This window comes from Platalea leucorodia, assembly GCF_965183815.1.
Source record: "Platalea leucorodia genome assembly, chromosome: Z".
Taxonomy (NCBI): domain Eukaryota; kingdom Metazoa; phylum Chordata; class Aves; order Pelecaniformes; family Threskiornithidae; genus Platalea; species Platalea leucorodia.
The window spans coordinates 41,699,500-41,713,134 of record NC_138858.1 but is presented as its reverse complement, the minus strand read 5'-3'; the positions used below and the strand labels follow the sequence as shown (position 1 = coordinate 41,713,134).

General features: G+C 40.5%; 1 protein-coding gene across 3 annotated transcripts in view; it reads right to left on the bottom strand.

Annotated features, from left to right (window-relative positions):
- Nucleotides 1–13,635, bottom strand: part of APBA1 (amyloid beta precursor protein binding family A member 1) — a 99,184-nt gene that overhangs the window by 23,191 nt on the left and 62,358 nt on the right. For all 3 annotated transcript variants that reach the window (XM_082336548.1, XM_082336546.1, XM_082336547.1), the window contains exons 2-3: nt 11,022–12,226; nt 705–806 (exon numbers count right to left, since the gene is read on the bottom strand). In XM_082336548.1, coding sequence (XP_082192674.1) covers nt 705–806; nt 11,022–12,173 — 1,254 coding nt within the window. In that variant the 5' untranslated portion in view covers nt 12,174–12,226. The remainder of the gene's footprint in view (nt 1–704; nt 807–11,021; nt 12,227–13,635) is intronic.

Here is a 13,635-nt window from a genome sequence, read left to right as displayed (position 1 = left end):
GACAAAAAGCAAATAAACCAAGTATTTGCAGACTTTTCTGTTTATAGAGCCAGCCATTCTATACTAATCCAAATACTTTTCATGCTAAATTATTTTCTTTTCACACTGCAACAAGTTCTACTCACTCATTTTGTGTTGGTGGAACTACTGCAGTGTAAAAAGCTGCCAGGTGAGGGGAGAAACAAACAAAAAAGTAAGTAAGCATTTAGCTTTATTTTGAGGAGCATGGAGTCAGGAACTGAATTCTGGCTGTGAATCACTGGCAGGTCAGTTTCTACAACGACAAAATATTAAGCAGCATAAATTACTACCTATTTAATTTTATTTAAGCAAGCTTTTTCACCTGACTGAGAAATATTCTTTTCTTTGCGGGAAGACATTCTGCATGGAAAAAAGGGCTTCTTCCTTTTGCCTCTAATACAGAGATGATGTTGGCTGTTTGGTAAATCAACACCTCCCAGCCTGTTAAATAAATTTAGTGGCAGCTAAACACAGAGTTGGAAACGCCATGATAAACAGTCTTAAGTAGGTTAGAAATTCAGTCGGACAGCCAGGCAAGCATAAGGGAAAGGAGCTACAAATCAGCTTTTCAAGTCTGTTGCAATTTCAGGAGAAGGGATTGCACAGGTACAAGGATGCAAGGAAAATAAAAAGGCATAAGCAGCATGAACAAAACTGTGGCTTTTAAAAAGATTTCACTCTACCTCTTTATTAGTGGAGGCCTCTGCTGTACTGCAGACATCCTGGTGATGTTGCCTACTTGACGATTCAGCACCCCGAGGTGAAGAGGAATCTGGAGATGGAGACTAGACATGGCAAGAAAATCAAATAATAATCTAAGTGACCGATGTAGAAATTGTTCTTTCATATTTTCCTCTAACTTGGAAGTGGAAATAAGAGATGAGAGGGGGGAAAAAAAGAAAAAAACAACACAAACACTTTTAAAAGGTTGTTACCCTTGCTTTTTATCATAACGATCGCATATCAGTATCTCAGTGGACTTATTCTAAACAGCTAAATCTTTTTAAAAACACCTGTGTTTATTTGTCAGTAATGTATGAAATGAAGCAGTTGGAAAATAAAAAGCTGTACTCAGTGGCAACCAACATTCAGCCAAAAAGTGTGTCATAAAACTATTTTTGCAAGGTGAATGGAGGATTGTCCAATATTGGTATTAGGCCAACTGCTTACACTTACTGTCAGCATTCAACTAAGCTGCAGTTACAGGACTTTCAGTTGCACAAGTACATGCCTATTGCACGCAGGCAATGACTGTGAGCTTACTGAAGGCTGCAGGCAATGCAGACCGATGTCTTAAGCTCTGACATTCTAGGAAAGAAAAGATAAAATCACTAAGAAGTAAGCTGTGATGGGAGACAGGTGAATTGACCATGACCAGAACAGAGGGATTCAGCTAAAGATTACTTACTTGTCAAATTGGGGAGAGTGAAGAAAAGACTGCAATTTCCCCATAAGCACACATGCTCTCAGGTATAATTAACATGAAGTGCTAAACTGATCTAATCTGAGCAGAGGTAGGCTGCAGCGGTTGTCCCTAAATGTTATTCCGTCATCTTTGAAAACAACTTCTATAAATTGTAGAGAGTAATACTAACGTATTCAAGGACTTATGAATATATTCAAGGACCACTCAATATAAGTGTAATCAAGGACTATGATTCCTCATCCTAGATACAGTGCGAACTTGGAAAATATTTCACAGTTCATGCTATGATCTTAGTATTATACATGCTCTCTAGATCAGATTTCCTCATTTTTCTCCCTTCACCATAAACAATTCAGTGGAGAAACTGTCTTTCCAATCATGTCCTAGTCGTTCATGATCATCAAGAATGTCATAGCACAAAACCAAAGGAACAGCATACAAAAGCAGTGTCATGGAATATCTAGATCTATGTGATCCATCAGCAAGTATCTTGGTAAAGGGAAAGAATGCTTCGGGAAAGGATATTCTAAGCATAGGCAATTCCTAATGAATGGTGGTGACAGACACTAAAAAGCTGTAGTGAGGTATCTGAAGTCCAGACCGGGGGGACTGGTATGATGGTATGACAGAGGAACACGGAGTCTGCAATTAATGAAGGTGACCAAAATGAAAGAGAGCACAAAGCTTCAACCCAGCAGGCATTTTTAAAGGCAGATCTTAAGGAGATATCTGCAAAACATGTCAGTGCACATGCCAAAATGTGAATCCTCAAAGGAAGGTTTAGCACTTAGCTATACAAGCTGGGTGTTCAGACCTGCAGCCCTGGCATTCTACACTCTCCTTTGACATAGGGAGCTTGGCCTTAGCTTTGCCAGCTCAGCAGTTCATCACCAATGGCAAAAAGGTCAAATACTACCCTTCTCGTTTCATAAACAATTACATGACGTGGCTTTTCTCTAGGCCAATGAGTCATAGCAGAAAAGGGATACACTTCCAGTGCTCTGAGCTGGCAGCAGCTCCAATCTAGGAGTGCCCCCCTGCTATGCCTCCACTCCAGCTGAAACATTTGAGTTCTATGAAATAGTGGGGGGGGGGGGGGAAATTCTAAGTTAAACCAGTTGGTGGCTGACATCAAGAAGTTCTGCACCATTTAAAATGTATTAACAGCTACTCCAGTAGCACCACAAATACCTTTACTCAGCTATTTTCATCTACAAAGTATCAGAATTAAGCAAACATCAACATAATCACACGGCTTTCCATGTGCTCTGCTTGAATGTCTGCTCAAATTTTTCAAGGGGAAAAAACCAAAAAAAACCAAAACCAAAACCCACCAAACCCAAGTATCAAACATCCTATAAAGTTTGCTACATGACATGACATGAGAGCTGTCCCCAAAAACATTTGTACAAAAAAGTTCAGTCTTTGGAGAATAAACACTCAGTTCTCTTCTGCATCAAAATGCATTTTTAGAAGTACCATATACAATGCACAAGGAAAGAATGCAGTCACAGCAATAACAAGAAATATTTTGATATATCATACTGGATAGACAACTTATATAGCTGCACAAAACACTGCAACTGAAGTCTAAAATAAATGCTTCATTGTCTGTTAACAGAACAAGGTTTAGACGCCTAACAAAAATGCTGTCAGAGCAAACACAGTAAGTTCATGTGAAGCATGCTGTTACTACGTAGAGAGTTCCATCACTGGAATTACAAAGTGTTTTCTTAAGTGCAGACAAAAAAGTACTAGTTACCCCAGTTTTCCTCTTGAAAATCTACTTACATTTTTCTTACGATACTCAATCTGATACATCCAAAAATTCTCCATCTCAATTTTGGCGCTGTTTGACTCTGACTGACATGCAACCCACTCCGCCTGAGAAACCTTCCTCGCTATTGTGCAGAGGGGTTTAGTAGCAGAACTTGTAAGAGGAGAGGATTGTGTTGCATCGTGTTGCATCTAACCTTTCCAGGTCAACCCAGCTGGCTACTGAATAGCTCGTGAAGACAAACATAACTGACACTGAAACATCATCAGACACAACCGCCTGCTCTTGCTTTGTAACAGCAGTGTTGTTGTACCTGCTTTTAGCAGCAGCTTATCTAAAAAGAGTATAACCTAGTGGGTCACAGGATCACATAGAAGGCTGGGACAGACGGTATGAAATCAACAAATACTTCAGCAACACAAGATGCACTTAAACAAAAGGCCATTACTTATATGACACTTAATGTCCCCCTACAGGCTTCTTGGCAGAGGAATGGCAAATATAATCTTCTTGTACATTAGTTCAGAGGAGACAACTGGATAAAGCAAGGCTTTTAAATTTATTTGATTTCAGCCATAAAAAGTCTTCTCAGAGGTACGCATACGCATTAGACAAAGGTCAAAGCACTGTGAAATCTTCAGGTCCAACATGCCAGTATAGTCAGATGCATAATTTCACAAGCACTGCCCAGTACAGCACAACTATGGCAGTAAGTCTCTTCCGTTTTAGCACAACTATGTTGTGGCTGAATATCTACTGTGATTTGAACAGTTCAAATTCTACTCAACAAAATGTAGACTGAGACCATCAACATATGTTTACAGCTTTTAGATGGCATAAAGTACCCATAAAGGATACAGCTGAAAGCTAAATTTCCTTACAGTATAACTAAACATCATTATTGGTTGTCTTTGTTTAAACTTGCTTTAACTATAGCGTTAAAAATGGAGGGTTTGAAAAAATAAAACCAACTCAGAACTATTGTACACATATATGCATACTGTGGCACAATCTATGTAATTTAATTTATAGCTGTGACATAAGGATGAGACTTAAGTTTGTACTGTAGTGTGGTGTAATGGTAATCATGGTGTAACTGCCTCTGCACATACCCAGTGAGCTTACTCATCAGGTTGCTGGGTGGTCCAGGACCTGGCCCCTGCCAGTTTGTGCACAGATGATACGACCAGTTGACTTGAGACAAGGTAACTGACTGAACTGCTCACTTCTGAACAAAGCATTTGACCAATTGCTATAGGACTTGTCCGTACAGGAATTTCAGGCAGCCTCAGAGATTCCCCCAGCAGGCTCCTCCTGTGCATATGGCAAGTGAGAGGCACAACTGATCATTTCAGGGTGCTAACTACCATCCTGGGTAGGGACTCTGGCTGACCCGACAGCTCTCCCACACAGTTTCTGCTGCAAAAATGACCAAGGATGAGTAAGATACCTGCCCGTAGTCAACAGAAACTATTCCTGTAGATGCAGACAAGGTCATGTACGACAGTCTTATGTACACAGTTAACATAGGAGGTGTTTTGTATGTAGCTTAAGGTAAACTACAGCAATGAATCACACATGCTAGAGTGGTCATGTAGGATCACAGACCAGCTGTATGTAAGACCTGAGAACAAATGCAGTTTGGGGATTCTTAGCTTGGGGAATCTCCCCTGTTCCAGCTGACCATGCCCTGCAAGGACAGAGCCTCCTGCCACTTGCCACCATCTGGACAATGACTGACCATCCCACTTGAGAGATCTCACTGTCCACACATGTTACAGTATGCAAAAACTCCGAATAAACTAGCTTTTTTAAAACAAACACACTGTCCTTGAGTGTCTGCACAACACCACTGAGTTGTAATTCTTCAGTAAAATTCATTGAAGTTACCAAAACAGAGATTTTGACTTAAGCAGTAACTGTGTACCTCTGTCAAAATCTTTGAAGAAAGACCCCCACCTGTTACTGTTATATTACTAAATCTCAAATATAAAATAAAAATATACCTAAGAATACACAGAAGTTTAGATGACACAGAAAAGTCCAAGTGAGCAAACAATAAATGTAACTGAGCCTCTTCGGGCAAGACGCCCTTTACTTTGCCCATTTCAAAGCGTCTCTTGGCCACATGGGTCAGTAGCAGTAACCATGCAGTACCACAGTGACACTTTGTGAGCTGGTAACTTCTCTTTGAATGAAATCTTAGGCTGTACAGACACCGACTGCCCGTCAGATCACACACAGAGGCTATGCAGGTAGGGTCTGCCCAGCAGCATGCAAGCTGGAGGGAAGGCTGCCAGCGCAGCAGGGCTCCTGGAAGCTGGTTCAGTGCTGGCTGTTTCTCTCTCTCGAGTACAGACTTCCTTAGCTGTACTTTCACTTGAACTTGTAGTTCGAATGCAGCTTCATGTGTCAGTCTGAAAAAATTGGTATGAATCCCTCCTGTGTTTTCAAAAGACTTTAACTGTAACAAGTGCTGTTCTAGTTTTCAACAGCACAGAAAAATAATTTGGAATTGCTTTCATCTTTCAGTAATTAAAAAACATACTAAAACAAAAAGAAATATTCAAGGGGTTATGTATCCAGTGCCCACTGTAATTTAAAAGCCCATCACTCATCTGGAGAATGTTTGTCTTCAAGCAGACTAATTGATAAATTTAAGCTTTTTTCTGTGCGATTGATGAATCAGCATAAAGCTTTCTGCCCTGGATATCAAAATGCTTTTTGTTTACTTTTTTTCTAAATGATTTTTGGTTTGGGGCTTTTGGGGCATTTTTTTCTGTATAATTTTAAGACTGTGGTCTCACATAGATGATGGAAAGATGATCTGTGTTCTGTGTGCTCAATCAACAGTTTTAAAAGGTCTGCTCAGAAAAAGAAAACAATATCCTACCAATATAAACTCATCTTTTATTTAATTTCTTTTCTTTCTGTTTTTTTCCTCCTTTGCTCACCTATTACTGAAACCTGATTAATTATTTAAAACAGACTTCTCTATTGCCTTGTTAATAATACATTACTCCTGCTGTAGAAAAAGTGAGGCAAATTCACCTCCATGAAAATCCTTCACTTCTGGAGTTATCAGAATTGAGAAAATCCTCCAACTGAGAACTCAAAGGTTGAAATAAAATATACGTAACGAAAAAGAACAGAGAAGAAAAACAATGCAGCTCAGTTCTGTTCTACCTGAAAGCCTTGTCTTCGGCTCTGAATTTGTACTTCACAAATCCAAACCACCCATGTACATGGTTTTACTTTATATTAGCATTTATTCTAACACTGCACCGCCTCAAGTGACTGCAGAGGAACAGAGACTGTGAACACTGATGAGAGGGCTTTGCAAACCTGATATCTTGGTACGCAGCAACAAACCACGCCCTGCAGGTCAGCAAAACTTGGCTTTCAGATCTATAGCCCCATGGATATCTGAATGGACCTCAGAAAAAGGTCATGGTATTTAGCTCTGAAATGGAGAATTTCTCCCTCCAAACCACTGTTTTCTCCTGATTATGGCAGAAGTGAAGCAGGCAGCCTGCTTCTCTTCTCTGGACATGAGAGGACAGAAATTCTCTTTAAATCCCAGCCAAAAAAAATCTGCTTGAGCTTTCGTGCCTTTCAGTGCTTTTCTCAGCAGGTCTCTGTACTTCCACAGCTAAGCAAGACACTGTTCTCAAAGCTCTGTGACACATTAAAGATGCTTTTTTAGACCTTCCGTACAGTTTATACACCAGAATATTTAATTGTATTCTGAGGTATCTACTACACAAAACAATTCCCTTTTCCACTTGAACATGTGTTCATCCTTAAGTCCAGATCACGCACTGCAGATGCCTTCTATTTAGACCTTTAAACACCACTGTTTCTGTGCTTGGCTAGGCAGATTCACAGCAGGTTTCTGGTGGAGAATGTGACAGAGAAGAATGATGGGCAAGAGCTACCTAAATGGGATATGGGCCTTCCATTCCCGTGGGATAACTGTGTGCATCTAGAAGAACACCCCTTCCTAAAAGGTATCCCCCTCCACCACTCTCAGACACATGCATACCATAAGCTCCATGCTGGTCTCCAGCTATGAACATTGTTCAGTATGATGTGAACAGATTCTCTCCCATTTCACACTCAGAAAACACAACCTAACTGCAGTTCCACAGTCTTTTCTATCATGGGTGTCAGTTTCCTGATGTCATATTTCTTGCAGTTGTGCAGCTCTAACTGCTATTGTATTTGAAAAAGATCCTCACGAGGCCATATCCACATGATGGTCTGCTTTGGTTTAAAAAGTTTTCTGATAAACAGATTTTGGAAATATATGTCGATTGTTCATATCTCATATGTGTGGTAAATTAAAAAAAAAGTCTTACTGCATTTATTCAAAGGACATTGAGAGAATTTTTCAGCTTTTATCAAATACACAAGCACAATACCTTCCCCACAAACTACATGTCCAGACCGTCTCCTATTCAAGTGGAAGCATGCATCACTGAACCAGGGTGCACAAGGCATACAACAGCAAATACCCTCCATTGTTAAATATCAAGCAGGTACTTCAGTACACTATTTATTCACAGAAGTCTGCTACCTGCCTCCTACATCACAGCTTACCAGAGTTTTTTACAGTAGAACTGTCCATGGGCTGTGAGCAATTTTCTTTCTTCATATACCTACCAAACATTTATTGAGAATACATAGAGAAATACATAGGAATGACTGAAATTCCTAGTAGATTAAACTGTGAATAAACCAGGGATACAGTGATCTGTAGCTTTCTTACCATCACAGTCATTGCATGTCTTTCCCAACAGTCCCAAACTATACCCAGCTGCAGGCTAGCTGAACACTTCTGGATTGTTAGCTTCTCAAAATAGTCTCTGGACACTTCCAAGTGGTATTCTACCAAACATTCTGCTGTGAATGTATCATCCAAATGCTCAGCACTGGGGAGTAAATTCACTTCCTTGTGAAAAAAGGCAAAAGAAGTTGCCGTATTTAATGAGTCTCCGCTGCAAATCATTATTCTGACTTCCTGGCTTCATCGCTCTCTCGTGGAGAACTCTTAGCTAAATAAAAAGTGACTGCTGTTTGGATCTAAAGAGGTCTTACCAGTTTCAGTATCACATGATTAACAACACAAAATGACTACAAATATTTTCAAGTAAATTCTGTCTTTAAAAGCAAAACGGTTTTGTTAAAAAACAACGTGGGGACAATTTTCAAAGTGGACCTGCAAAATAAGTGAAGGTAATAAAAGCACCCAATTTGCATCACTTATCTGCAGCTCCTTGATACTTCTGGGGGAAGAAAAGGGTGTTTGCCTGAAGGTAGAATACGCTATGTAATTCCTTCTTATTTCAAGGCCAATGTTGCAGATCAGACCGAATAACATCTCTGGCATATACTGGTTACACTGAAAAGCTCCTGTCTGAGATCCTATTTCTTTCTCAAGGGAGACAGAAGAAAAATCTACATTTAGATGAATGGGCTTCAAATATATTTTTATGACAATTGATCACTCCTGGTCACTTAGTCAACACAACATAATTTTGCCCAATTTACTGCTAAGCAATTCTAGGAATGCTTTGTTAAAGAAAGCAGACTGTTCAGACTGTTCATGAGTTGGCATCTGAATTAAATAATCCAGTAAAGCAAATACATACTTCAGTCAAAAACAAAATTCCTACCCAGTCCCAAGTACCTTCCTCTACAACATGTATTCCCCTCCATCTGCTACAGATCTTCTATTTGCTTAATTTACTTCCTCTTTCTGAAAACACAGACTGTCTGCACATCTACAACCATCATTTATCTTTGCACTGATCTATACTAACTGTCATTATACATCACTGTTTTGATTACAGCCAGCACTGAAAATCTCAGTCAGGTTCTTATCTGACAGGCTATGAAAAATATTGAATGAGAAATTAACTTTTGGAGCAAAATGGAAACCCCTGTGTACTTAAATACCTAATGTAAATACAGACCAACAGAAACACCGGTTTTGTTTACTATATGAACATACCAGCCTGAGTCCTACCAGCGCACCTTAGAAGAGTTAAATTCTGCAAGGTGCAGCAAGATTTTGGAGAGCAGCTGGAGCACCTTCAAGAAGGACTCAGTGCTCTCAGGATCCCCAACCTGGTGTCACTAAGACCATCATGGTACCCGGTGTTACAACCTGACAACCAGGGAGCAACAGGAAATTCTTTGATCCTCCTAGATAAAGACAGCACTTAGAAACACAGACAATATGGTGAACAAAATGTACAGCAAAAGAGTAAAGCGATCTATTTGAAAAAGGGGAGAGAACTTTTTACAGCTTTTGGAAATTTTTAAAGAAGTTAAAAATAATTGTTCTCCCATATAGAATAATTTGGGAAGATTGCTTTAGCCCTCCATGCGACTGCTAATCAACTCTGTAACAGACATAATTTTTAAAATATTTGTAGAAGTAATTTTTGCAATATAGATCTAAAAAAAAAGTTTCAATGAAACTATGAAGAAACAAAAAAACAACCGAAACATACTAATCACTGTGTGTTTCCAACAGTTTTCAACGAAAAATAAAATCTGGAAGTTACATGTCTCTATAAGCTTGCGTGTCTTTTCAGCAACTCAAACACCATGCTCCAAAAGTCTCTTCCCATTTGTAGAATACTAGCCTTCATTGTTTTGAAGGCAGATAAAAAAATCAGAAGCCTGTCATAGATCTACATGGCATGTGATCTTTTTTCACCATCTGAATTCCCTTTGCGGAGGCTGAGGTGTTTTGGATAGTTCTCATGCATTCCTAGAACATTAAAATAATTCAGTTTAAAACACCAAGCAACACACAAAAAGTTCTGTTTTCAGTGTTCTTCCAAAAAACCAAAGGTCACAAAAAACATTCCACAGCAATAAAGAGGATGGAGCAGATGTTTGCAGTGCAGTTATCCTTCAAACAATAGCATGTGTCCCTATGACAGGCTATTTTTGGCCAGTAAATTTAGCCTACCAGCTCTTTTCATATCAGGCATAAAGTTAATGCAGTTAACAGTTGTTTGAGTTTATTTTATTAGAAATGGAGAAAACCCATAAAACTTCACGTAAAGATTATCATACAGGCAGCTGGAACCACAAACTGGGAACTGATTCTGATCCAAGTTAAGCCTCACGCCAGAAGTACGGAATATAAGAAATGCTGATGCTGTAAATCTGAATGATGGCCTTCAATACTTAGGTTGCTGGAGAGTGAATACACTTTACAGTAATAATGTAATATACTGAGGTTCATAATACATTTCTAGATCCTGCAAGTGGACAAAAAACCTGCAGCTTTTCTGGAATACGAATCTGATCTATGATACCATCATAAGAATATTAGATTTCTGATGGAACTGTTAGGATTGTTACATGATAGAAAAATGAAACTTAGAAACCTAGAATTAACAGAAACGCACAAGGATAGATAATAGAAGACAAAGTGTTGGGTAGCTATTCTAAAATGTCCCCATGGTAGTAAAAAATGTAACAGCATTTTTTTCAGAAAAAAACAAGTAAAGAGCTTCACGTGACAAATTCTTGTATAGTACAACTGGGGTCAGCAGTGCTTCATAAAGAAAAATTTGGCCCACTGATAATGCACGTACTTACCTCTGACATGCTCTCTAGAGTACAAAGTTAAAATAGACAAAGCACTACATACTTTACTGATGGGTGAGTCACGGAACAAGAACAAAACGCACCCTCCTTCACTGCCATGTATGTCACCATTAAAGGAAAGAGATGTACATAACCTGAGAGCTGAAAGCTTTGTATACTCACATCTCCATCTAGTGGCCTCTGGTCGTCAGAGTCCCTGCTTGGACTGATGTCCTGCCTCATCACCCAGATAGGCTCCTTAGGTTCATCAGGGGTATAAGGAGAACGGATGGTCCTTGTCTTCACTTCCTCAATAGCCTCTTTAATATCCTTGATGGCCAGTGAAATTGCATCTCTCTTTTCCTTGCTGTACCTCTGTACAGATTCTCCTGAGCTGGATGTAACTCGAGAACCAGCTGGGAGCTGGCCATTAGTTTCATGTCCACCACCAGCAAGTGCATGACCATGCTCCAAACTCTGCTCCGCCTCTGGCATGTCTTCAGCTGCCTTGTCTAAGCTCTGGGAGCTCATGCTCTGCTTTACCTCTGCTACAATCTGATCAATGTCCTCCTCTTGTTCGTAACTATCCATTCTTGGGTAGGGTGCAAATTCTGCCTCCTTCTCAGGGCTGTCAGACTCTCCGTCAGACCGTTCATCATAATGGTGAAGCCGGGCACCAAGTGCCTCCTTGCGGTAATTGTCAGCTTCCTCCCTTTCCCGCTCATACTGCTGGATCCCCTCTCTAACATCGAGGTCTGGTGTATCTCCTATCTCCTCATACACATGCTCCTGCAGTCCGTAGTCGGCGTAAGGCTCAGCATACTGTTCATCGTCTCCTCGATGGAAGAGCCGATGTGTGTAGACATAACCCGAGTAGGCTGCATTCATGGCTTCCTCATGTTCAATGGAATGGAAATGTAAGTGATTGGGCAATGTTCGATTATGAATGGCCTCGCCATGCTCGGCCTCAGCATTCTCCGTGTACTCCTCAGACTCAGGCCTGTACTGCACCGCATATGCGCTCTCATCCTCATTCTCCTGAACTCTCTCTGTGTCATAACTGTCCTCCACTGTGGCTATCACATCCCCTTCTGCAGTATCCGTGTGATTGTGGAAACCACTCTCAGTGCTGGCTGAACGAGCTAGCATCCCTTCCTCCTCCTGCCCAGACAGGCCCCCTTGGCTGCTGTTTGTATGCCTTGGGTAGCGAGTTGCATACCGCTGTTCCTCTTCCACCTCTGAGTGCTCCAGGTCAGCCTCCACTGACTCGTTCACTGCTCCATTTGCTGGCTCTTCACTTACCTCCCCCTCAGGCGGTCCAACCAAATGGTTCATGGCAAGTTCTGGTGGGTAGGTCACTTATTCTATTGACATTTTGTCTGTCACAGCTGGAAAGAAATAAAAAAAAAAACCCTCTGAAGTTACTATTAAAAAAAAGTGGAGTCAATAAGCAGAAGCAACAAAAGGCACCCGTCCTTCCCCAGCAGACAAACGTTTGACTTCATCAGCTCTGAAATCAGACGACAGCCAGCACAACAGTATGACCTCCCATGCAAATGATCTCCAACAGCAGCAACCAACAACAATCCCCTTGGGGACTTCCCACTTCTACGGACAAATTCTTTGTGGAAGAATCATTTCCAAGCAACTCCTTGGATATGATTCCATGGACTGCTGCGGCATTTCAATGACCTTGGCAGGCGCATGTTAGAAAAGCTAACTTTTGCCAGGGCCTTAACCGTGGTAGAGATATGACAGAAATATTCCACCTTTGCTCCACCGCTCTCCCTACAGCTCACTAACTCAGTGCAAAGGAAGGATGCTGTAATGTAAAATGACAGACTTCGTCCCATCACAGGAGTCTGCAATTGCTCAGATACATGCCAGCTGTCCATACTGCACTTCTTCAGTACGGTATCTTCAGCTGAGCTAGTCTTTCTCTGCACTTTTAAAAAATCATTAGAAATAAAAATGCACTCTCAGTTATCTAAAGCACCTGTTCCCTCTCCCTAGAGAAGCACATGACAGCTAGATACAACACAGTTACCCTCCTGGAATCTATAATCACTTAAGAAGGCTTCTGCACCAAACATCTTTCCTAAAACACTGAGGAGACATTACTAATATTCATAACCATGACCTCATCGAGACTAGTGACGCATCTTAGCCTTGCTGACTTTGAGTAAAAATCTCAAAAGATGATATAATTACTAGAAGGGTCTGTCAATAATTGTAAATATACAGGCCATAGAAACAGAAAACTCCATCAGAATACAGATTAGCTTCTACAAGTTTCATAGCGCAAACAGGCCTATCTAGCTCAGAAGGTTTCATTTTTATGTAACAGCTTCAGCTATTTTGAACCTTGCCCTCTGTTTTTAAAATGTAGTGTCATAAAAAGGACATTTTATGTCCTTTTAGGTCCCTAAGTCAAGCCACATATCTGTAAGTAAAATACAGCTCTAGCCTGTGACTTATTGGTAAGTACTAAAGGAAAAGGCACCTGTTGGAAGACGTATAACTTGAAGGGTCTATAAAAGCATGTTTCAACTACCAATTAAAAAAATTTACGTGAATGTAAAATAGAACTTGAACCAAATCTACTGAACTGCGGCAAGGAGGCTCAGGTGACACCTTGCTGACTAAATGAGCTCTCTGCAAAAGAGCGGGGGCAATAACTTCCTGTGACGAGAAACCAACAGTAATTTCAGCTGCCCTCTATTGGAAAAGTTGACAGGCAGGCAAGGTTAGGTGGGAGTTACTTGCACTACACTTCCATTGGAAATCTAGTGGGTGC